The following is a 26,730-nucleotide window of genomic DNA, read 5'->3' as shown; positions in this document are numbered from 1 at the left end:
CGCTGCCTGCTAGACCTACATGCTTACTTTCAGTGACTGATGAACAAAGACATCTCGGTCTCATTGTACTTGCATTTTTCCTAACTTGACACCATTCCGTTATTAATCTGCCTTTCTGTTCTTGCCACCAAAGGGGATAACCTCACATTTATCCACATTAAACTGCATCTGTCCACTCACCCAACCTGTCCAAGTCATCCTGAATTCTCATAGCATCCTCCTGATATTTCACACTGCCACCCAGCTTTGTGTTATCTGTAAATTTGCTAATGTTTCTTGTAATCCCTTCGTCCAAATCAATAATGTATATTGTAAATAACTGTGGTCCCAGCACCGAGCCTTTTATGAGTCGATTACAAGGTTCTCATGAGTCTAAATGACTCTCCCTCAGTTCACATAGAAAACACTCAGGGCAGCTCTCAGCTTTCATGCCCATCACCAGGTGAACTCAACATTGCCACCACTGATTCAGCTAGTCCAAACCATAACATTCTTGCCTACACCATCCACCAATTTCTCTTTTGCATATGTATCTGTCCACAGAGATATTGATAGGAACTTTAACACTATTGATTTGAAAAGTCCCAATTTCACATGATGCTCACCTTACAATACTGCAAATTGTTCATGTCAAATGGGATAAACCAATGAGCTGAAAGGTGGACATCCATGATATGTTGTGGGTCATCAACAATACCATTACAATCTGTAACCTCATGTTGAAACATATTTCTCAGTGTCCCATCACCATCAAGGCAGATGACTATCCTTGTGGCAACCTGGGGAATTGATAAAACTACATGCACCTGAAATAGCAGAAGCTGTATGGTATGTGCACAGCTAAGTTCCAGACCAAGCTCCCCATTTTTTGAATGTCCAGTTGGGAATATCATGGATAACGAAACTCCTAAAGGGGACAGTGGGTTCCATATTGATCCTACAAAAGGCTGAATGCAAAATATAATTCTGAAGCCTTCAATTGGAAACGTAAAGTGAATGATTTGATAAGTCTTTATGAAAATCAATTCACTCCACATGGAATGATGAAGTGCACAGGATGCATCAAAGAGTATATGTCCCTCTAACATCCCAACAACTACAAATCTGCCATCTACCCAACCTTTCTGACCTGTACATATAATACGGAACAAATCCAAAATAACCAATGTCTATCTTACAGACTGATTTTAAGATTTTCAACAGTGCTATCAAATGCTTCTCTTTGGTTTCCTAAGGACCACTTGGCTGTCAGCAACATTTCAACGATGTTATAGTCATAGTCCAAACACTGACACATTGAGCTAAAATCCTGAGGTATTTTCACAATATCTATGTAAAATTAGACAAGTTTGGTATTGTGATGTTCTGGCAAAAGACTGAATGAAACCAAGAGGGATCATAAAAGAAAATATAAAAGATGTAGAGGATGATATCTGTAGTTATTGGAAAACAATTATCTCAGGTGCTATATGAATTCCCTGAGGAGATGTCCAACTGCAGTTTTTGCAGATAATATGCTGGAACTCACTGACCATGTCCCAACTCACACCACAAGGAATTGCCATTGTTATTCTGATCATGACTGCATCCCAAGGGTACAGACAGTTTTGATACTGCAGTAAGACAGCTTTGCCCCAAAACACAATTTAAGTTAATTTATTAAAAAATAAATATTCCTTAAATTATTTAAACAAACTATAACATAAAATATACTGAAACGATTATGTATAATAGAGTAAGGCAAAACTATTTTTAAAAAACTTTGTCTTTGCTTCTTTGTTCAATAAAATCCTCGGACATGATCAAAGAGGTAAATTTCCAGTTTAATGCAGGGAAATTGCAGCAAGAATGGACTCTACCATAGAACAAGTTGACAGATTGGCATTCTGAACCTGCCAGTAAGTTTTGGACTTGTGTGTGTGTTTCAGTACAGGTGCAGAAGTCCCAGAATGATAATGATAAGTTTATTGCTATACACATTGTACAATGCACACAAGCACCAACATTCTTATTTTTCTGAAACAAATAATACTATTAAGGAAAATCTATTTAAACTAATTGAATTAAATTAAAATAGCAAGAGCTTGAGAGATTTGACCTTTTGTTCACTATAACAATGGGTTCAACAATTTAAAACTTTAGGCATTCTTTGCCTATTGATGATTTTTTTTTCCAGTTCAAAGTTCATTATTGTCAGAGTACATACATAACATCACATACAACTCTGAAATACTTTTTCCTGAGGGCCAGGCAGAATTTCTACTTAACGATAGTGCAAAAACAGTACTCAAGATCCAGGATAAGATGGCTAAATCGAAGAACCACCAAATTGACCTGAGTTTACTTGACAACATAACATATATTAACAGCAGAAGTTAGTCACACCTGCCATAATATTTAATACGTTAGTTCACAGCAATGTGATACTTACACCTGAAAAAAATCTCTTAATCCTTCACTTCATTAACAAAATATTTTGAATGGGAAATTGAGTTCAATAGTTGAAGACAAAGGAGCAGTTGATTGGGTAATCGAGGTCAGGTGGCTCAAACATCACTATAAAAGTGATGGACCGTGTAGCGGAGCAGTCTTCATTGGAGTGGTTCAGAGTGGAACAGCTTTATCTCAAGGGGCTTTGGTGAATTGGGCCTGAGGTGATGGTACAGAAGTAAGAAAGGATCACTCTATTTGAGGAACAAGAAGGATTTAGAACATAGGCACACATAAGGTTTTAGATTTCATGATTTTTCCTCTAGTCATAAACAGTGGGAATAGCAGCGAGGCAGGGGAATGCTTCATTTGCACAATGCAGGTCGTCAGCAGTATCCCTGACAACTTCATCTATGAGAAGTGCATACAGCTGAAGCTTCTGACAAGCTGAGGTAAGGAACTGGAGCTGGCGTTTGATTAACACTGGATCATTCAGGAGGCAGAGGGGGTGTTAGAAAGGAGTTACAGGGACATTATCACACCTAGTAAGCAGGATGATGATAGATGGATGACAGTCAGGAGAAGGAAAGGGAACAGGCAGGCAGTGTAGGGCACCCCTGTGGTTGTTGCCCTCAATAACAAGTAAACTATTTTGGATACAGTTGGGGGATGACCAACCAGGAACGCCAAGGTGATCAGGTCTCTGACATGGAGTCTGGTTCTGTGGCTAAGAAGGGAAGGGAGGAGGAGGTGAGCTGTAGGATTCCACAGTAAGGGAGACAGATATGAGGTTCTGTGGAAGATATTGAGAATCCCAGATGGTATGTTGCCTGTCTGGTGCCAGGGTCTGAGGTATCTCATATCACATTCACAGCATTCTCAGGAGGGAGGTTGAGATCCACATAGAGACCAATGACAGGGTAGGAAGGGTAAGGAGGTCCTGCAAGAAGAGTTCAGGAAGTTCGATGAGGGGGGGGGGGCATGGCAAGATGGCGTAAAGGCAAGACGTGTATTCCACCTTCTCCCTGCTGGAACATTAAACACTCGACTTTAAGTTATTTAAAATTAGTTAAAAATAATATTTTTAATTTTTTTTTAAACAATAGTAAATTACTATGGCAACTAATATAAAAAAATCTAAGGTTCAACTTCAAAAGAAATTGCCATTTAAAAGTACGGAAGAATTGAGGCCTACCTTTACAGTGGAATCCTCTAAGTCAATTTCGGTGATTCCTAAGGCCCAGAGGACCCCAGCCCAACTGATTTTGACACTCGGCACCTTGGTGAGTTTGGCCGCTGCCGATCCACGTGCACGTGAAGCCATGCGCACAGATGACATGTTTGATAGGGAGACCCGTGGCCCTGCAATCTTGCCAGAGGGGCCTGGGATGTGCGGATTAGTGTCAGAAGATGCTCTGATGCACCCCATGGCTTTGCCCGGCCTGCGTGGAGCGTCGCGGGTCTGGGAGCTCCTTGATAAGGTGTGGGCTGCGGGGGAGCCCGAATGCTAGCACCCTGAAGAGGTTGGCATGGCGGCATTGGGTGTCCAGACCCGCAGCCACACTGCCAAGGCATCCTCACCGACAGAAGAAAAGGAATTACTTACCTTTGCAGAGTATGTCCAGCAGGGGGAGCCAGCAACCTATGAAGGTAAACCTCAAAAAATGGAATTGAATCTGGAATGGATTCACTATTTACAGTTCTGGAAGGGGTTGCCTATCAGATGGGTAATAGGTCAAAACAAATATCAGATCAAATGAATCAAGGATTTAGGGAGGGGAAAATGAAGATGCAAATTTCATGTGAAGAAATGTCAAATATGAAGCGAGATATGAATGTAGTCAAAAGTGACATTAATAGATGTATAAAATCTGTTGATACTGTACAAGAAAATTTAAAGAAAATTGAGAGAGATTTTTTTGAGTGTCAAAGTCAAGTGGAGCATAATAGAGAACAAAATAGAAAAAGTGGAAGGATCTTTCGTAGATTGAGGAATTCAAAAGAGAGACTTATTGAAGAAGATTGAATCTTTGGAAAATCAGAGTTGGAGAAATAATGTGAAGATAGTTGGTCTTCCAGAAGATATTGAAGGCTCGGATTCTATAAAATTCTTTAAACACTGGATCCCAGAAGTTTTGGGTAAAGAGTTCTTTCCTGAAGGATTGGAGTTAGATCGGGCTCATAGAGCTCTGAGAAGAAAATTGCTTCCAGGACAACTGCCGAGAGCAGTTTCGATTTGTTGTTTAAAATATCAGGATAGAGAAATTATTTTACATATGACAGTACAAAAAGCACGACAAAAATCAATCCCCATTAATGGTTCAAATAATAGAGTGTTTTTTTAATGCTGATTTGAGTCAGGAAGTTATTTGTAGACGGCAAGAATTCAATACAGCTAAAGATGTTCTGTGGAGAAATGGTTATAAGTTCACTTTTCATTACCCCACAATTTTGAAGGTTTTTTAATGGAAACTTTCAATCTCAATTTTTGAAAATTATCATGATGCCTTAGTTTCTGAGAACACCCTGCCAGAATTGAGAAGAAATGGTCATTTTTCGCCGTTGTCTCCTAAAAGGAGATTAAATGGAAATGGAAATGACAGTGGAAATGGAAAGAATGGGAAGAATGGAAAAAATGGAAAGAAGAAATACAGAATCCTCTTGATATCGAAGATCAGGAGCAATCGTTGGGTTTGGAGTTACTGGGTTGAAGATGTGGACTATATTTGAATGTATTTATCTAAATAATATCCGGCTGGGGGGGGGGGGGGTGGTGGATGACACTGAAAACTTTGTTAAGTCATCTGCCACCAGTGGGTTTTCCACACCCAGTTTTTTAGGGTAATACTGCCTTTGGGTCTTTTTTATTTAGTGTGTGTGTTTTTTTTTTAATTTTTGTTTTGAATTTTTTGAAGAGGGGTTTTTTCCTTTTTTTTTTATTTTTGAAGGATTACAAAGGGGAGCATTATTATATAGAGTTTAATTTTTTAGTGTGTGTATTTACTAATAGTTAAAATCATGTCTAAATTGAACTTCACAACTTTTAATGTTCAGGGGTTAAATAATCCAATAAAGAGAAAGAGAGTATTGGAGTATATAAAAAAGATGAGAATTGATATTGCTTTTTTTTACAAGAAACACATTTGACTGAGAAAGAACATTTGAAATCGAAAAGAGACTGGGTTGGTCAAATTTTTTATTCTTCTTTTAATTTTAAAGCAAAATGAGTAGTAATTTTAATTCATAAGAATTTACCATTTGAATTGAAATCTACTGAAGGAAATGCTGGTAGAGTTTTAAGAGTTATTTGTAAAATTTTTGTGGAATTTTGGACACTGCTTAATTTATATGCACCCAATATAGATGATGAGCTGTTTATTTCAGAAGCTTTTTTCTTGTTAAATCAAGCTAATGAGAATATTTTAGTGAGTGGTGATTTTAGTTATATTTTAGATCCTTTATTAGATAGAAATCCGAAGAGTATAAAGAAGTCAAAGATGGCAATACAACTTAATGCATTAATGAAAGGTTTAAATTTGGTAGATATTTGGAGGAAAGTTAATCCTACAGAGAAAGTTTTTTCTTTTTATTCTTCAAGGCATGACTCATTTTCCAGAATTGATTAATTTCTGGTATCAGCACATCTTCAGGGTAGGATACTGTAAACCGAATATAAAAGTAGAGTTATATCAGATCATTCATGATTATTTTTCTCTTGTGAAAGTTCGGAGATAGTATGTTCGACGTATAGATGGAGGTTTAATGCAATGTATTGAAAAAACCAGAGTTTGTTACTTTTGTTAATGAGCATATTTCTTTATTTTTGACCAAAAATGTTAATTCTGTAAAGAGTCATTTTGTAGTATGGGATGCTTTAAAAGCTTATTTGAGGGGACAGATCATTAGGTATTCTACGAAAGTTAAGAAACAATATATGGCAGAAAGTTTCCAGTTGGAAAATCAGACTGCTGAACTAAAGATTTTCAGAAAGATATAACAGAAGATAAAAAAGCCGTATTAGCAAAGTTAAAATTACGCTATAATACTTTACAAACTTACCAGTTTGAGAGCTTAATTAATAGATCTAAACAATGTTATTATGAGTTGGGGGAAAGGGCTCACAAGGTAGGCCTGGCAATTGAAAGCTGAACAGGTGACTCAGATGATTAATGCTGTTAGGAAGAATTCAATAATCACCTATAAGCCTCAAGAAATTAATGACCAGTTTTATTCATTTTATCAAAAATTATATACTTTTGAGGGGAAACAGGATAATGGTTCTATTGATTCTTACTTATCTAAATTAACATTACTGGTACTAGATGAGAAAGATATTCAGGAATTGGAATCTCCATTTATGGATTTTGAAATCAAGGAAGCTATTCAGGAAATGCCTAACGGTAAGTCCCCAGGAGATGATGGGTTTCCTGTGGAATTCTATAAACTTTTTTTACGACAAATTTTCCAATATATTTGGGGAAGTGTTAAATCAAGTTACTGAAGAGCAGAAGTTACCAGAATCGTGTTCAAGTGCGTTAATAACTGTTATCCCAAAGAAAGACAGAGATCCTTTACAGGTATCTTCATATAGACCTATGTCTTTATTGAATGTAGACTATTAAATTATGGCGAAGGTATTAGCTGACAGACTTGCTAAACATTTACCTATTAATGTTGATACATATTGATCAAACAGATTTTATTAAGAATAGAAATGCCTCAGATAATATACTTCGATTACTTACTTTGATCAATGCATATCGATGGCAACCTAATCATCCTATGGTAGTTGCACTAGATGCTGAAAAAGCTCTTGATAGGGTTGAATGGGAGCTTTTATTTAAGGTATTAGAGAAATTTAAATTTGTCCCTTTCTTTATTGGTTGGGTTAAGGACTTATATATGAATCAGATTGCTAGGGTGGTGACAAATGGACAGACATCTTTACCTTTTAAATTGACTTGATCAACTCGTCAGGGCTGCCTATTGCCGCCAGCCCTATTTGCATTGGGTATAGAACCATTAGCACAGGCTATTAGACAAAATGAGAATATTGGAGGGATGAGGATTAAGGAGGAAGAATATAAAATTAATCCATTTGCACACAATGTGTTGATATATTTGACAGAACCTGAGAGATCATTGAAACAGTTACAGGAGTGTTTATCAAAATTTGGAGAATTGTGGGGATATAAAGTTAACTGAGATAAAAGTGAAATTTTGCCAGTTGGAGTAGAAGAATATTCTGAACTTAAAAAATTACAGAATTAAGATGGACGAATAAAATCAAATACTTAGGTGTGTTTGTGGACAATGACTATCAATCGTTATATCAATTAAATTATGTATCTATATTGAGGCGGATTAAAGCAGACTTAACTAAATGGAAAGATCTTCCATTAACTCTAATTGGATGTGTTAATTGTATTAAGATGAATATCTTTCCTCGAATTCAATATTTATTTCAATTAATACCTTGTTTACATTCAAAGAGTTTTTTTCAGGATTTGAATAAAGCAGTCCGAGAGTATTTGTGGAAAGGTAAATTAGCTCGAGTAGTGTTGCACAAACTTGCTTGGAAATATGTATTGGGTGGCTTACAATTGCTACATTTTCAAAATTATTATGAGGCAGCTCAGTTGAAGTTTATTAGTGGACTGATGGATTTGGATCAACTTCCTAAGTGGGCTAAGGTGGAGATATCATGTCTACCTAGAACAGAGATACATGAATTTATATTCTGTTGGAATTTGATTTTATTACAAGAATATGATATGCCAATACTGAAACATTTATTAAAGATTTGGATACAAAATTTTTTTTGGGTCAAAAGATAAATTATCAATTTTAACTCCATTATACAATAATCAGCATTCCTTTTTCAATGTTTAATAGTTATTTAAAGATTTGGAATTCTTAAGGTATAAAGACAATACAGGATTGTTTTGTAGAGGGACAATTTCTTTCTTTTATCCATTTGAGAGAACAATTTGAAATATTTTTAAATTCTTTATTTGTGTATTATCAGCTTAGGGCTGATATTTACCTACTTTGTCAAAATTTGAATCTTTGACTTCTACTATATCAAAGAAGGGTTATATTTCAGCTATGTATGATTTATTACAGGATAATATGGATAAACCAGATTGGGAAAAATCTAAACTTAAATGGGAGACAATGTAATTAAATTGACTAATGTAAGATATGGTATGGTCAATTATAATTGTTTACATCAATTGTATTTGACCCCAGAAAAGTTTTAAAAATATGAGTTTAGTAATTCAAATTCTTGCTTTAGATGTGGTTTATGTACTGGTACCTTTTACATGCTGTTTGGACTTGTGTGAAAGTCCAACCATTTTGGCAAGAAATTAAAATAGTTTTGGAAAAATTGTATAATTTTAAACTACCCTTGGATCCAACGATTTTTTGGTTGGGAGATTTATATTTATTAAGGAGAATGGGTTTGGATAAAGTTCAAATTGCTTTTGTACGTTTAGTGTTATCGGTAGCGTTCAAATGCGTTGCTAGTACTTGGAAAGATGATGTAGAAATTAATATAATATGTTGGCATAATGAAGTGAAAGCTTGAATTGTTATGGAAAAAATTAATATAATTTATATGATAATTATTCTTTTTTTGTTGATAAGAGGTCTGCGTATTTGAAATATATGCAATTAGATGTATTTTGAACTTATTAACATTCGTTTAAAAAAAATTATATATATGATTTATATTTTTGGCTCCCCTGAAGGGAGCTAGCTGGGGTGGGGGGGGGGGGGGAGGTTTTTTTTGGTTTTTTTTCTTTTCTTTTTTTGTTTTTTTTATATTTGTTGTGTTTTGTTTTTCTTCATATATATAAATCTTTGTAAAATTATTTTGTTTGAATATTTAGATTGTATGTTATACTTTTTACTCATCTTTTAAATTAAGATTTTTTTTTAAAAAAGGGAGTTTGACATGAGGTTGACGGACCTCCAGGGTTGTGATCTCAGAATTGCTACCCATGCCAGGTGCTAGTGAGGTTAGAAATAGGAGGATAATAAAGTTTAACACATGGCTAAAGACATGGGGAAGGAGGGAGAATGTCAAATTTCTGCATCATTGAGCTCTCTTCCAGAGAAGGTGGGACCTGTTCTGATGGCTTGGTTGGCATCAGACTGGAGGATGACTAATATTCTTGTGAGAAGATTTGTTAGTGCTGTACCATGGCTTAAAAGTAGATTTGCAGGGGATTGGGAACCAGAGTGCCAGAGGAGTGGAGGAGGGAAAATATTATGTGAAAATAGAATGCACCATTAGAAGTCAACAGGTTGTATATGGTAGAAATATTCTCAGATTCATCTATTTCAATGCAAGGAGTATTGTAGGAAAGGCAGGCGAGCTTAGAACATGGAATTATGTCATTGTGGCCATTAGTGAAACTTGGTTTCAGGAGGGGCAGGATGGGAAGGACTGGCAGCTCAATGTTCCGGATTCTGTTATTTTAGACGTGATAGAACCAGGGAGATTAAAGGGGGAGGAGCAGGATTGCTTGACAAGTATTACAGCTGTGCTCAGACAGAACAGACCAGACAGCTCATCTACTGAGGCTTTATGGGTAGAGCTGAGAAAAGGTAAAGGTATAACCACACTCAAGGGGTTTTATTTTAGACTGCCCAATAGTCAATGAGAATTGGAGGAGCAAATCTGTAGAGGGATACCAGACAGCTGCAGGAAACATAAGGGGATTTTAATTTTCCACATATTGACTGAGACTCCCATACTATAAAAGGTCTGGATTAGGTGGAGTTTGTGAAATGTGTTCAGGAAAGTTTTCTAAATCACTATATAAAGACACCAACTAGAGAGAATGCAATACTGAATCTCCTATTAGGGAATGAGACAGCACAGGTGACAAAATTATGTGTAGGGAAAGATTTTGGGTCCAGTGATCATAATGACATGGGTTTCAAGTTAATTATGGAGAAGGATAGGTCTGGGCCTTGGGTTGAAATTTTAAATTGGAGAAAGTCAAATTTTGAGGAAATAAGAAAGGATCTAGAATTCATGATTGGGATAAATTGTTTTCAGGCAAGGATGTGGAGAACCAACAAGGGTGAAATTTTGAGAGTATAGAGTTTCTATGTTCCTATCAGGATTAAAGGCAAGGTTAGTAGGCATAGGGAATCTTGGTTTTTGAGATATATTGGGGATCTGGTTGGGAAGGAAAGAGGTGAATAACGGTTATAGGCAACATGAAGCAAATGAGGAACTTGAGGACTATAAAAATGAAGAAAAACCTCAAAGAAATCAGAAAGGCTAAAAGAAATGAGTTTGCTGCAGCAAACAATGTGAAGGATATAAGGTATATTAAAAGCAAAAGGATAGTAATGGACAAAATTGATCCCCTTGAAGATCAGTGGTTGGCTTTGTATGGAGCCAAAAGAGATGGGGGAGATCTTAATTTATTTTTTAAATTAGCATTCACTCAGGAAAACAAGGAATTATGTCATGGAACCTATACAGATTAAAGAGGAGGAGATGCTTGCTGTCTTAAAGCAAAATTAGGGTGAATAAAGCCCTGAGGCCTGACAAGATATTTGCTTGGACCTAGAGGGAGGCTAGTGTAGGAACTGCAGGGCTCTGGTAGAAATATTTAAAATGTCCTGAGCCATGGGTGTGTTACTGGTGGATTGGAGGGTAGCTCACATTGTTCCATTATTTAAAAAAGGTTCCAAAAGTAACCCTGGAAATTATAGGCCAGTGAGCCTGGCATCAGTAGAAGGTAAATTATTGGAAGGCGCTCTAAGAAATCAGATATACAATTATTTGGATAGCCAGAAACTTGTTAGATATAGAGATAGTCAACATGGCTTTGTGTGTGGTAGGTCATATTTAACCAATCTGATAGGTTACCTGGAAAGTTTATGAAGGAAAGGCTGTGGATTTTGCCTATATGGACTTTGACAAGGTCCCCCACAGGAGGTTAGTCAGGTTCAGGCTCTAGGTATTCATGATGAAGTAGTAAACTAGATTTCATAATAGCTAGATGGGAGAAGCCAGAGAGTAGTGGTTGACGATTGCTTCTCAGACTGGAGGGCTGTACCTCGTGTTTGTCAAAGCCTACAGAGGGATCTGGACCACCTGGACAAATGGGCTAGAAAATGGCAGATGAAGTTTAATGCAGACAAGAGTGAGGTGTTGCATTTTAGAAGGACAAATCAAGAGAGGATATATATATATGGTGAATGGTAGGGCCCTAAGGAATGTAGTAGAACAAAGGGATCTGGGAATACAAATACATAATTCCCTGAAAGTTGTGTCACAGATGGATAGGGTTGTAAAGATAGCATATTAGCCTTCATAAATCAAAGCATTGAGTATAGGAGTTGGGAGGTTATGGTAAAGTTATATTGTATAAAACATTGGTGAGGCCATATTTGGAGTATTGTATGTATTTTTGTCAACTAACTACAGAAATGTTATCAATAAGATAGAAAGAGTATAGAGAAGATTTACTAGGATATTGCCCGGACTTCATAAACTGAAAGAGTTACAAGGAAATATTAAACAGGTTAGGACTTTATTCCCTGAATCGTAGAAGTATGAGGGAAGATTTGATAGAGGTATTTAAAATTGAGAGGGATAGACAGAGTAAATGTAGACAGGCTTATTTCCACTGAGGGTAGGTGACATACAAAGCAGAAGACGTGAGTTAAAAGTGAAAGGGGAAAAGTTTAGGGGGAACATTAGGGGGAATTTCTCACATAGACTGGTGAGAGTGTGAAACAAGCTGCCAGCTGAAGTGGTGAATGCAACCTCCATTTGAACATTTAAGAAGAATTTGGACAGGTACATTTATGGAGGGCTATGGACTAGGTGCAGGACTGTAGGACTAGGTAAAAGTAAATGGTTCGGCCCAGACTAGAAGGGCTGAAGGGGCCTGTTTCTGTGCTGTAATGTTCTACTTTTCTATGGTTCCTTGTTTTAGAATTGCCTTTATAGCAAGGTTCTTCTGAACTGCTTGAGTAAAGTCCATTCTTCACCATACATTTCCTGCCTATCAGGAATACACAGAAATTCATGCATAAAATTAGAATATTTAACATCTACATATAGGGAAACTATCAACAAACTAAGATGTCGGCCTCAATAACCTACTGTACAATTGAATTCTGGATTTCCTCACCTCCAAACCCCCAAATCTCCATCAGTACCAGAACATGACAGGGTTGCATATTTAGCCCTCTTTTCTACTCACTTTACACCTATGACTGTGTTACTTGGCAATAAGTTTATCTACAAATCTGCTGATAATTCCACCGTAGTGGGCTGCATAAAAAGTGTTGAGTCAGAGCACAGGAAGGAGATTGAAAACTTGGCTGAATGGTGTACTAACAATGATGGGACACTCAAAGTCATTAAGAGGTGTATGATCCAGTAATTATTTGAGTAGAGGTATAGAGGATGATCACATTTAAATTCCTTGGAATTGCTATTTCCCTGATATCCTCAACAGAGAACCATTCTTGGACCCAACACACGAATGCCAACATGAAGAAAGCACGTCAGCACCTCTACTTCCTCAGTACTTTGTATTGGGGGCACCACCAATATCTCCGAGCAGAAAGCCCTACAAAAGGTAGTGGATACAGCCCAGTATATCACAGGCAAAACTCTCCCCACCATTGAGAAAAGCTATGTGGAATTTTGCTGTCTGCAAGCAGCAGCAATCAAAGACCCACACTACCCAGGATGTGCTCTCTTCTCGTTGCTGCCATCAAGAAAGAGGTATAGGTGTCACAAGACTCATATCACCACCATTGCTACCCCTCCACCAATACAGTGAACTGGAATTCACTGTCTGTGTATTCTTCTGATGGCCAGGTACTCCCCTCACCTACCCCAATATAAACCCTGGTTTTCCCGCCTTACCTCAGATTCACCCAAGGACTATTATGTCTACTGGTCATTGATTGTAAGCTATTAAAATTGTAATGTGACTGATTGCACTCAGAAACAATAGCTTACAATCAATGGCCAGTAGATACAGTAGTCCTCAGGTGTATCAGAATTAAGGCGGGAAAACCAGGATTTATATTGGGGTAAGTGAGGGTAAGGCCAAAGGAGGAGCCAGCCATCAGAACAAAACACAGACAGTGAATTCCAGTTTACTACATTAATGTAAATCTCCAGTAAGTGCGTGTTCCAGACTAAACCTCTGGTGATTCTGGGCTAAGTGATGGGGAATGGTGTCATTGGCCTTGACCCTGATCGAATGCATCCCCTATTAGACCATGAAGGGCTTAAGGAGGTGCCTGGGCTTCTTCTTCTACTATGCCTAGTGGATCCCTCACTATGCAGATTAAGTCTGCCCCCTCTTTAAATCCACCTGCTTCCCATTTTCGGCCGAAGCCCAGGCAGCTTTCAACTATGTTCGGAGCTACATCGCAAAGGCCACCAAGTATGTGGTTGTCGAAAACTCACCCTTCCAAGTGGAAAACGATGCCAATGATGCAAAAGCTTTATGTTCCTGTTAGGTTAAAAGGAGGGGCAAAAGGTTTGAGAGAGCCGTGGTTTTCAAGGAATATTGGAAACTTGGTTCGAAGAAAAAGGGAGGCGTACATTAGATATAAGAAGCATGGAGTTAAGGAGATGTTTGAAAGATACATTGAATGTAAGAGGAATCTTAAGAGAGGAATTAGGAAAGCTAAAAGAAGGTACGAGAAAACTATGGCAAGCAGGGTGAAAACTAATCCAAAAGAGTTCTACAAATATGTTAATGGTAAGAGGAAACCTAGAGACAAAATTGGTCCCTTAGAAAATCAGAGTGGAAAACTGTGTGTGGAACCTAGAGAAATGGGGGAGATATTGAACAGTTTTTTTTCTCTTCGGTATTCACTAAGGAGAAGGATATTGGGAGATGTGGGATAAAAAAAGCAAATTGGGTAAATATGGGGAATATAGAGATTACAAAAGGTGTAGTTTTAAGGCTTTTGAAGAATATAAAGGTGGATAAGTCTCCGGGACCAGACGGGATCTTCCCCAGGACATTGAGAGAAGTGAAGGAGGAAATAGCAGAGGCTCTGGCGGTAATTTTTCAAATGTCATTAGATATGGGGATAGTGCCGGAGGATTGGCGCATTGCGCATGTGGTTCCGTTATTTAAAAAGGGTTCAAGGAAGAAGCCTGGCAACTATCGGCCTGTAAGTTTGACGTCTGTGGTAGGTAAATTAATGGAGAAAATTCTTAGAGATAGTACTTATAAACATCTGGATAGACAGGGTCTGATCAGGAGCACTCAACATGGATTTGTGGGAGGAAGGTCATGTTTGACCAATCTGATTGAATTTTTTGAAGAGGTGACTAGGAATGTGGATGAGGGTAGCGCAGTGGATGTTGTCTATATGGACTTCAGTAAGGCCTTCGATAAGGTACCACATGGAAGGTTAGTTAGGAAGGTGCAGTCTTTAGGTATAAATTTTGAGATAGTCAAATGGATTGAACATTGGCTGAAAGGGAGAGGCCAGAGAGTGGTAGTGGATAATTGTCTGTCAGGTTGGAGGCCGGTGACCAGTGGTGTGCCTCAAGGATCTGTATTGGGCCCATTGTTGTTCGTTATATACATTAATGATCTAGATGATGGGGTGGTGAATTGGATTAGTAAATATGCAGACGATACTAAGATAGGTGGAATAGTGGATAATGAAGAAGGTTTTCAAGGATTGCAGAGGGATTTGGGCTGCTTAGAAAAGTGGGCTGAAAAATGGCAGATGGAATTTAATGCTGATAAGTGTGAGGTGCTTCATTTTGGTAAGAAGAATCAGAATAGGACATATGTGGTAAATGGGAGAGCATTGAGGAATACAGAAGAGCAGAAAGATTTAGGAGTGACGGTACATCGTTCCCTGAAGGTAGAAACTCACGTGAATAGGGTGGTGAAGAAGGCTTTTAGTAAGCTGGCCTTTATCAATCATTGCATGGAATATAGGAGTTGGGAGGTGATGTTGAGATTGTATAAGACGTTGGTGCGGCCTAATTTGGAGTTCTGTGTGCAGTTCTGGTCGCCTAATTATAGGAAGGATATAAACAGAGTGGAGAGAGTGCAGAGAAGGTTTACCAGAATGTTGCCTGGGTTTAAGCATCTGGAGTATGGGGAGAGATTGGACAGATTGGGTCTTTATTCTTTGGAGCGTAGAAGGTTGAGAGGGGATTTGATAGAAGTATTTAAGATTATGAAAGGGATAGACAGAATGGATGTGGATAGACTATTTCCGTTAAGAGGAGGAAAGTTTAAAACAAGAGGACGTGAGTTAAGAATTAAGGGGCAGAGGTTTAGAGGTAACATGAGGGGGAACTTCTTTACTCAGAGAGTGGTAGCTGTGTGGAATGATCTTCTGGGAGAAATAGTGGCGGCGGAGTCGATTGTATTATTTAAGAAAAGGTTGGACAGGTATATGGATGAGAAGAAGATGGAGGGTTATGGGCATTGTGCAGGGAGGTGGGATTAGAAAGGGGTGTTTGGTTCGGTGCGGACTAGAAGGGCCTAATGGCCTGCTTCCGTGCTGTAATTGTTGTTGTTATTGTTATGTAGCCCTGGCTGCTACCCTTAAAGGCAGGTCGGTTGCCTTTTTCTCCCGCACCCTACAAGGCCACAAGCTTCGGAACCCACTTGTGGAGAAAGAGGCTCAAACCATTGTAGAGGCCATCAGACACTGGAAGCAATACCTGGTCAGTAGAAAATTTACACTGCTCTCTGACTAGTGATTGGTGGCATGCATGTTTAATAATGCAAAAAGGGGCAAAATAAGAATGATAAGATGGCTAGGTGGAGGGTCAAACCTATAATTACAACATAGCGTACAGGTCAGGTACTCTCAATGAACCTCCAGATGCCCTGTTAAGAAGAAGCAGTACCTCTGCACACACTGGCCAGTTGTGATCACTGCATGATGAGCTTTGCCACCCAGGCATCACTCTCATGGCTCATTTTGTCAAGGCATGCAACCTGCCCTACTCTGTTGAGGATATCAGGGAAATGACCAGGTCCTGCCAGGTCTGCACAGGGTGCAAGCCGCACTTCTACCGCCCCGACAAAGCACACCTGATAAAGGCATCCTGCCCCTTCGAATAACCTTATGTCGATTTCAAGGCTCCCCTCCCTTTCACCAACAGAAACGTGTACTTTCTTAATGTCATCGACGAATACTCATGCTTTCCATTTGCCATCCCCTGCTGAGACACGACCACCACCATGGTTGTCAGGGCCTTGCACTCTATTTTCACCCTATTCAGATATCCCAGCTATATCCATAGCGACCAGGGCTCATCATTTATGAGCGAAGAGCTACATCAGTACCTGCTCATAAGGGGCATTGCCTCAAGCAGGGTGACTAACTACAATCTCCAGGAGAACGGACAAGTTGATAAAGAGAACGCGACAGTATGGAAGGCTGTGAAAGTCGCTCTCTGGTCCAAAGGCCTTCCAGTCTCATCCTGGCAAGAAGTCCTACCCACAGCACTCCAGTCCATAAGGTCACTCCTCTGCATGGTGACCAATGCAATTCCTCATGAGCTTATGTTCACGTTCCAGAGGAAATCCACGTCTGAGATTACTCCCCCTGCTTGGCTAATGGCACCGGGTCCAGTCCTGCTGAGAAGCAAGCGAGGAGGAGCAAGACAGATTCCCTGATCAAGAAGGTGCACCTATTAGCTTTTTTTGAATGAATGGTCTCTGTTTTTTACCCACAGGTTCTATTCTGAAGGAAGGGGTGAATGCAGTGAAATGGAATTCACTGTCTGTGACTGGCTCCTCCCTCACCTACCTCAATAGAAACTCTGGTTTTCCCACCTCACCTCAGATTCACCTGAGGATTATTGTATCTACTGGTCACTGATTCTAAGCTATTAAAAGCACGTTTGTATTCCTCACTTGTCTCTGAGTGTTATCTGTCGCATTACAACCATTAGACTCCTAAACAACACTTAATTTGAGACTTATTTAAGGGCTTTTACTTTGCATATTATTCATTACTGAATATTTATCTTTTTATGTATTTGCACATTGTTTATATATATTTCTTTGTTTACATTTTTCTTTTTTGTATACAGGTACTTATCTTTTTTTCTTGAGTACCGTTTACAATTACCAACAAGTTAAAATGTTGCCTCGCCATCAGGAAAAAAAATAGTCTCATGGTAGCATGTAATGTCATGTATGCACTTTGACATAAATTTGAACTTTTGAACTATCCTCCAGATCATATTTGAATTACTTACAATATTAGCGCTTGAAAATATTCACAACAAAACGAGAATATGGTGTATTTTTATTTAGTCTCTGGAACAATTTTACTTCTCTCTTCAAGTCACGGAGTACAAAGTGATTTGCCTATGTCCTGTTCTCATTGAGTGGACCTGAGCCCAGAGCAAAAGATAAATGCCCTAAAAGTTACATGCAACTTCACTGAAGTGCTGCACTGATACAGTAGGGGGTACTGTTACATTACAATGATAGCTATTAAGAACAAAATGGCCCAATTTATGCAAGTCCATTCTGGTCAGGTTGCCTTACATTCTGATTATGGCCAAGGTTCTCATGATAATGATCACTAACAGTCCATCAAGGAAAAATATAGCAGACATGTGGAACAAAAGAGAATGCAAAAATACTGTAGAGAGTGTTAAAGAATTCAGAGAGCCTAACAAACAGCAATATTTGTTTCGTAGCTACCAAATTAACTAATATAACAGTTCTCTGTTATTGGTCATCTTAGCGTCAGCTGATCAATTGATGCCATTTTGATTTATGGATTATATATTATTCTGTCAGAAACTAAATGGATTGTCATGGCTACATTGGCAATATTTGAGGGAAGTGGATTTTTTGCCTAGAAAACCACATTTGCTGATAGTTTGAAGAACTAAAATTAGCTCAGCCTATGTGCCCTCATTCATGCCTTTTATGTGGATTTTCCCTGCTTTACACAATAGTTATAATTGTATATAATTTCAATTATTGCTGCATTCTCCGGTAAAGTGTTTGAATTCAGATAACTGGCTTATTCTTGATGCTTCCACCTTCCTCTTCCTTCTGTGGTACCAATCTGCATTCTGCAGATGTTACTGGGAATAGCCTCATTACACTGACAGCTGTGGCACTGAATTAATTACCCTTGCTGTTCTTTACGCTGATTTTTGAGAGGGTGCAGTAATACAAACAGGAGTTCTCTATTCTTTTACTTTTGGAGAATCTGAAATAATGACATTCAGTTTAACCACTGCTGCCACTACTTTTAAAGGTAAAACATAGTTGTGTCTGAAGTGCTCAAGGCTTTACTGTGAGATTAAAAGTTCCTCAACATGATTATCCAACTGCACGAAAACCAACAAGGTCGGGTCAGATACAGCAATGAGCTCTCTGAACCCTTCTCCATTAACAATGGCGTGAAGCAAGGCTGTGTTCTCGCACCAACCCTCTTTTCAATCTTCTTCAGCATGATGCTGAACCAAGCCATGAAAGACCCCAACAATGAAGACGCTGTTTACATCCGGTACCGCACGGATGGCAGTCTCTTCAATCTGAGGCGCCTGCAAGCTCACACCAAGACACAAGAGAAACTTGTCCGTGAACTACACTTTGCAGATGATGCCGCTTTAGTTGCCCATTCAGAGCCAGCTCTTCAGCGCTTGACGTCCTGCTTTGCGGAAACTGCCAAAATGTTTGGCCTGGAAGTCAGCCTGAAGAAAACTGAGGTCCTCCATCAGCCAGCCCCCCACCATGACTACCAGCCCCCCCACATCTCCATCGGGCACACAAAACTCAAAACGGTCAACCAGTTTACCTATCTCGGCTGCACCATTTCATCAGATGCAAGGATCGACAATGAGATAGACAACAGACTCGCCAAGGCAAATAGCGCCTTTGGAAGACTACACAAAAGAGTCTGGAAAAACAACCAACTGAAAAACCTCACAAAGATAAGCGTATACAGAGCCGTTGTCATACCCACACTCCTGTTCGGCTCCGAATCATGGGTCCTCTACCGGCACCACCTACGGCTCCTAGAACGCTTCCACCAGCGTTGTCTCCGCTCCATCCTCAACATCCATTGGAGCGCTCACACCCCTAACGTCGAGGTACTCGAGATGGCAGAGGTCGACAGCATCGAGTCCACGCTGCTGAAGATCCAGCTGCGCTGGATGGGTCACGTCTCCAGAATGGAGGACCATCGCCTTCCCAAGATCGTATTATATGGCGAGCTCTCCACTGGCCACCGTGACAGAGGTGCACCAAAGAAAAGGTACAAGGACTGCCTAAAGAAATCTCTTGGTGCCTGCCACATTGACCACCGCCAGTGGGCTGATAACGCCTCAAACCGTGCATCTTGGCGCCTCACAGTTTGGCGGGCAGCAGCCTCCTTTGAAGAAGACCGCAGAGCCCACCTCACTGACAAAAGGCAAAGGAGGAAAAACCCAACACCCAACCCCAACCAACCAATTTTCCCTTGCAACCGCTGCAATCGTGTCTGCCTGTCCCGCATCGGACTGGTCAGCCACAAACGAGCCTGCAGCTGACGTGGACTTTTTTACCCCCTCCATAAATCTTCGTCCGCGAAGCCAAGCCAAAGAAAAGAAAGAAGAAAGCCAGGCACAATGCCAGAACAGTCCGATTTAGTCTAGTTTTTGATGTGAAAGCTCAGTTTTAGTAGTTAATCACTGACTATGCATTCCGTTTCATTTTTATTCATAAATGTAATTTAATTTATTGAGCTGCAATATTATGGCAGCTTTATAAGAATTCACATTCATGTCTGCATTTCAACCATTTCTTGCTGAAATACATATGAAACACATTTGAATACATATAAGCTCATTTTGACTTTTAAAAACATGAAGAGATAATGATTTTTTTTTGTCATACACACGAGTATATTCAGACAGTGAAATGTTAACATGCTGGTAGTAAAACAGCTGCACCTTTTTAAGGCCATCAGACAGGAGCAGAATTAAGTAATTCAGCCTATCGAGTCTGCTCTGCCATTCAAATTATGGGTGATGTATCCATTCCCCTCCCTTCTCTCCATGACCTTGAACACCCTTATTAACCAAGAATCTATCAACCTCTGCTTTAAATATACCAAATGACTTGGCCTCCACTGCCATCTGTGGCAATGAATTCCACCTCTGGCTGAATAAACCTCTTAAAGATGCATCAGCTATAATGGTATATACTAAATTACCCCAGTATGGAAAAGTATAATAAATATAAAGGATAGCTGGATAAGTCAATATTCACAATTTTAGATAGTGAAGAAATAAATGATGTTTGAATGGTACAGACAGGTCTTTTTGTGCTCCCAGAGTAGTTATGTTAGTAATGGGAGGTTCAAGAAGCTGATTGCCATTGACACAGGCAAAAGGAAATTGATAGCCCATTTCACATTTCTCTGTTTTTAATTTCTATTGTAGTCCATGATGAAAATCTCTGAAGCAAAATTGATGAAATTGTTTACCTGATGCATCCATATGTTCTTGTGAAATGCAAGATAATGCACATTGAACCATGACAACTTTAGGTAAAGTTTATTGACAATTTTTTTCATTGCTAAAGTAGAAAGCAATGCAAAAAGTATCAATAAATTCATGGACCAGGTGAAGCACACAATAATCACATCAACATGATGGAGCAATTAAATGGCTTTAATTACCAAAAAACCTGAGCATTACTGATACTTGGCCAGATTCCAGGTACAGGAGCAAGAGGGGGAAAGCCTGGGCATGCCAGCCTTTATTGGGGAATCCGGGGAGGAGCCAAGGGAAGGTCAGGGAGGTTCGGTCTGGCCAGTCCATACACCTGTGCAAATGCCTTTCACCACCGACCATTAATGCTGCGTTCTTGGAGGTGGAGGAAAGATAATTTTCTTCAACTAAAGGTTTGGACCAAGTTTAAGTAACTGAGCTGCGCTGACATTCAATTTGTTTCTAAATCAATTGTGTTCTAATGAAGAGAAGTTGCACAACAGATTGTCAGAAAATATTAAAGTGTTGACTGTTCTCTAAGAAAAAGACATTATAAAGTTGGTGCAATGGCAATTCTATAAATTCCAATGATTTTTTCCACAATGCTGTTGGGTAGAAAAGTCACACCAATTAGAGAGGGCAAGTGATTTTATTTATTGTCATTCTTCTTCAGACAATTGTGCTTGTGGTTTACGACCAATGCTGTAACTAAACTTTCAAACAATAAGAATGGCAATGATTCTTTTGGCCAGCATTGAACCTGATACCAGGTTGTGCTTACTTTCCATCTTCAATGGAATTCCTAATGGCTACAAAGATATGGAGGAGGGGCATGATGGTGGAAGTGGAGGAGATGGAGATCTAAGAACATTGGTTGCTTTCTGAGACACCTGGAGTTTAAAACTTTAATCTTATTTCTTTTAAAATATTCAGATACAGAATGGAAATGGGCCTTTCCAGCCCACAACCCTATGCTGCCAATACATCAGTGTGAAAAATTATCCTACTAACCCTGTAGGTTTTTAGGACATGGGAGGAAACCACAACATCTGGAGGAATCCCATATAGGCACAGGGAGAAGTACAAACTCCTTAAAGACAGCAGCAGATTCAAAGCAGGGTCACTAGTGTTCTGCTAACCAGTACAATTACCAAGACCTGCGCAAACTCTTTTTAAAAAGTGATCCCTTTGAGGTCTACTTGGTTGAGCCTTCTCACCTTTGCCACTGTTTTCAATCCTTGTATTTTGCATACGCTTTGTAACAGTACGTTTCAGATTATCCAAAAATCGGATAACCAAAAACTTTTATTGGTGGCAATGCGACATCACAAGTTGCTCGTGTGAGGCTCATACACACTGTTGGTGCCATTTTGAATCCAACAGTAAATATTGTTCAATGGCAAAAAGGTTTGCAGATAGCACTGTCGATGTCAGTGAAAAGGAAGAATCATTTATGTTTGTCTATGGAACAGAAAGTCAAGCTGTTGCAAAACTTGACTGTGGTGTAAGCGTGAAATATCTAATAGAAGAGTATGGTGTTGGAATGACCACAGTCTATGACCTGAACAAACAGAAGGATTAACTGTTGAAGTTCTATTCTGAAAGTAATGAAGATAAGTTAATGAAAGATAGAAAAACACTGCATGAAGGTAAAAATTAAGAACTCGAGTGTGTATTGATGGAGTGGATCTGACAGCGTCACAGTGAACACTTGCCACTTAATGGTTTGCTGATCATAAAACAAGCAAAGCTCTATCATGATGATCTGCAAATTAAAGGGAACTGAATATTCAGCAAGCTGGTTGAGTAGGTTTAAGAAAAGACACGGCATTAAAATTTTAAAGATTTGTGGCAAAAAAGCATCTGCTGATCACGAAGCAGCAGAGAAATTCTTTGACAAATTTGCCAAGTTCATCGCTGGCAAAAACCTGATGCAAGAACAACTCTATAATGCTGATGTAACATCACGGTTCTGGTATTATTGGCCCAGAAGAACACTGCCTCAGCTAATGAGGTAGCCAGTCCATGAATTAAGGATGCCAAGGACAGAATAACTGTGCCGGGATGTGTTAATGCAGAAGGCCCACACATGTAAGCTTACTGTAATTGGCAAAAGCCTGCGTCCTCGTTGTTTTAAAGGAATGATACCAGTCTATTATTATGCAAACAGAAAGGCATGGGTCACCGGGGATTCCTTTTCTGACTGGTTTCACAAACATTTTGTACTCGCAGGTCGTGCTCACTGAAGTTAAACTGCACTGGATGACGACTGCAAGATATTTTAAAAATTCCTCAACAATTGTTCTGCTCAATCTCCAGCTGAACATCTCAAAGATAAATGTTCATGTCATGTACCTTCCCCCAAATGTGACTTTCTTAATTCAGCCATGTGACCAAAATCAATGAACAGTGAATTTAAAGACACTTTCTTCAACAACATGCTGTCAGCAGTGAACAGGTTTCCAAAAGGAGTTTACCATAAAGGATGCCATTTATGCTGCTGCCATCGCTTGGAACAAAGTTACTAAAAACACAATTGAACATGCCTGGCACAATCTCTGGCCTGCAACTATGTTCCTTGATGATGAAGATGATGTTGATTTTTGAAGGATTCCGTGCATCAGGAGAAAAAAATGCTGTTTGACCTCCTTACATATGCAAAATATATACATTCAGAGTCCATCAGTAAGCTGGAAGAAGAGGATATTTAATGTTTTTATCATTGATAATGAAGCTCCAGTTGTTTATTCACTGACCAATGGTGAAATTATTCCGCATCTAGGTGAGCGTGATGAAGATGACTTAGTTAACACTACAGAAAAAGTGCCTATAGATGGCACGGTGAAAACTTATGATGGACTTATTGATGCACTAGAGCAGCGTGCATTCATAATAGATCAAGAAATCGTCAGTGGATAAAATCAATGACAGACTGCTAAGACAAAAAAAAATTGTTAATGAGGCAGATGACACTGGAGGAAACATTGTGACATTGCTGTCACATGAAAGCCAGTGTTTGTTACTGCATTTATTTTATTTTGTAATTATCACTGTTTTTAGGTAAGAATTAAACATTATTTCATACTTGAAAAGCTTTCCATTGTATTTTTGTTGTTGTTTAACTGTTGATACAAGTATTAAAAGCTGATGCTCCTGGACTGTTTAAAGCCAATGTTTGGTTATCCAAAAAAATCCAGTTAACCAAAAAACATCCAGTCCCAAGCTTTTCAGATAATTGGAAATGCACCATATTAGCGTTTAAAAATGAAAAGTCCTCCACATGGAATGGGATTCTAACTAGTACAAACAATTAATTCTTGTTTGTTCTCCTCTAGAAGATATTGTTCTCCATCTTAAGATCCAAAGACAAGTCTTGCACAAGTGGCAACAAGAAATTGTACAAGTTGATGATCACAACAGACCTCAATGTGCTCAGAGTACCATCACTGAATTGACATAAATGTGTGACTTGGACATTTAAGGTCCTGGGGCTTGTAAAAATTAGAACAAACCTTTGAAAAGTGAGTGGAAATAATAAAAAATGCAGCTACTGTAAATCTGAAACAAAACTAGAGAATGATAGAATATTTGGCAATTCAGCCAGCAAATGTTGACAACAAAATATAGCTAACATTCCAGGACAAAGACCCCATTCATCAGGAGGGACAGCAGTGAAATGAGGAAGCATTCTTATGTGACAACATTGGACCTGCCTCTACCAATGTCAAAGCAATACACAGAAGTGCTGGAGAAACTCAGCATCTATTGGAAGTAAAGGGTATTCACGTTTTGGGCCTGAGCTCTGTTGTGAATGAGGAAACAGGTTTGGTCGATCTCAAAGGCAAGGACTCTGGAAACAGTTTTCATGGGGAAAGATTTTATTTACAGAAAGCAAGTGTGGGAAATGGTAACTGATGCAAAATACACACATGCACACAATTTACAGTAGCAGTGGGACAGTAATAGCAGACAATTAATAACAAACATGGAGAAAATAGCATGGGAACAAAATAAACACACACAGAATGAACTGGTACATACAATGATCAAGGAAAAATCACTATGATGCCCCACCAACCCTTGACTCAATGCAGGCATGAGATCTGAGGTGTGAGGGAGAGAGCGAGCTGCAGAAAAGGAGCTTTAGGGAAACATGGAGAGAGGCACTTGGGGCTAATGGAAACTGGAGGATATTGTTTATACCGAACTATCCAGTTAGAGGGTGCCCAGATGGATTATGAGGTGTTATTCCTCCAACTTTGTAGGTAGTCTCAGGCTGGTTGTGAAGACAGCAAGTGAATGGGTTGGGGAATTGCAATGGGTGGCCACTGGGAGATCCACGCTATTGCAGCAGACAGAGCCGAGGAGCTCAATGAAGCGATTTCCCAGTCTGTGTCCAGTCTCTCCGACGTGGAAGAAACCACAGCAGGAGCACTGGATGATCCCTGCAGATTCACAAGTGAAATCCTGCTTCACTATGAAGGACTGTTTGGGACTTTGAATGGTGGTAAGGGAGGAGGTGTGAGTGCAAGTGGAGCATCTCCTGAAGTCACAGAGATAGATGCCGGGGTGGGGGGGGGGGGTGGTGAGGGGGGGGGGGGTGGGGAATGAGGGAGTCATGGAGGGATGCTTCCTGTGGAATGTGGAGAGGAGTTTTTTTTTGTTTCCTATTGTGTGTTCCTACTCAGACTACCCAAGTGCATTCTAACCAGAAGATGTGGATAAAAATCAAGTCTGTGCATTCAGATCAAGTGATTTGGTGACAGTTTGAAAGTGTTGGTACAACTCCAGAAAGACACAGCAATGCGAAATAAAATTCCAGTCTAAACTGGGGTCTCAGACAGATGCTCAGCAGCTGTGGCAGGACCAGTATGCAATGATATCCATCAGGTAGTATCATTAACTGCAAAATATCTCTTCCAGTCGAGCTCAATGACATATGCTCATTTTAAAAGGGAAATCAATGATGCACTCTCATGAGTCACTCAGCGACCTTGTGATCTCAGCTTTTGAGGCTGACGTGTAATTCATCTTCAGGAAGGTGAATATTCAGAAAATGTCCAGCTGAGATGGCACTAGACCACACTCTTAAAGCTTGTTCGGATCAACTGGCTGGAGTTTATGCAGACATTTTCAACCTCTTACCACTGGAGTCTTAGGACCCCACCTTCTTCAAAAGGACATCCATCATATCAGTACCCTGGAAGAGCAAGGTGACCTGTCTCAATCAATAACTACAACTGTTAATATTAATTGATCTGTCCCTTGATCTATGTTTATCTACTTTTCTGACTTGACTTATTGTGGCAATTTAATTTTTTCTATTGTAGTTGTAATATCTTACACACATATTTGGTTGCAGCAAGTAACAATTTCAGTGCATTGTATTTATGTGTCTATAAACTCAATCACATTTGCTTCCAATGTGACACCATCAATAAAGCTTCACATCAGAATCTCACTGAAGTTATTTTACCACTTTACCATTTCTAACTGATGTCATAATTTTCGGATCCTCTTGTTATTTCAGATTTTATTCCTACCTTTATTCCAATAACTGTGAACTTTCTGACTGGAAAAATTATTGATCGAGTTGAAAATAACAATAATGTGAGTTATATATTGTGCCCTTAAGTAGAACAGTGTGGCTGAAATGTTGACAACTATTTAGTTTGAATGCTATGAGGGAAATAAAGGGCTGGAAGAATACTTTGACGGTGGTTGGTGTTGAACTGAGTTAAGAATGACATTAATTGCATTTAAACAATTGGGAAATAAACATGTTAAAATCATGA

General features: G+C 39.2%; 1 protein-coding gene across 6 annotated transcripts in view; it reads right to left on the bottom strand.

Annotated features, from left to right (window-relative positions):
• Positions 1–26,730, bottom strand: part of grm5b (glutamate receptor, metabotropic 5b) — a 266,837-nt gene that overhangs the window by 2,909 nt on the left and 237,198 nt on the right. The window contains exon 10 of one of the 6 annotated variants that reach the window (XM_069890883.1): positions 26,075–26,135. The exons of the other annotated variants lie outside the window; for them this stretch is intronic. Within the exon in view, the coding sequence (XP_069746984.1) occupies positions 26,123–26,135 (13 nt within the window). The 3' untranslated portion in view covers positions 26,075–26,122. Of the gene's footprint in view, positions 1–26,074; positions 26,136–26,730 lie in introns of those variants that run through there. 6 annotated transcript variants of the gene reach the window in all.

Source organism: Narcine bancroftii, chromosome 7 (genome assembly GCF_036971445.1).
Source record: "Narcine bancroftii isolate sNarBan1 chromosome 7, sNarBan1.hap1, whole genome shotgun sequence".
NCBI lineage: Eukaryota > Metazoa > Chordata > Chondrichthyes > Torpediniformes > Narcinidae > Narcine > Narcine bancroftii.
This window is presented reverse-complemented; position numbering and strand designations above follow the sequence as displayed.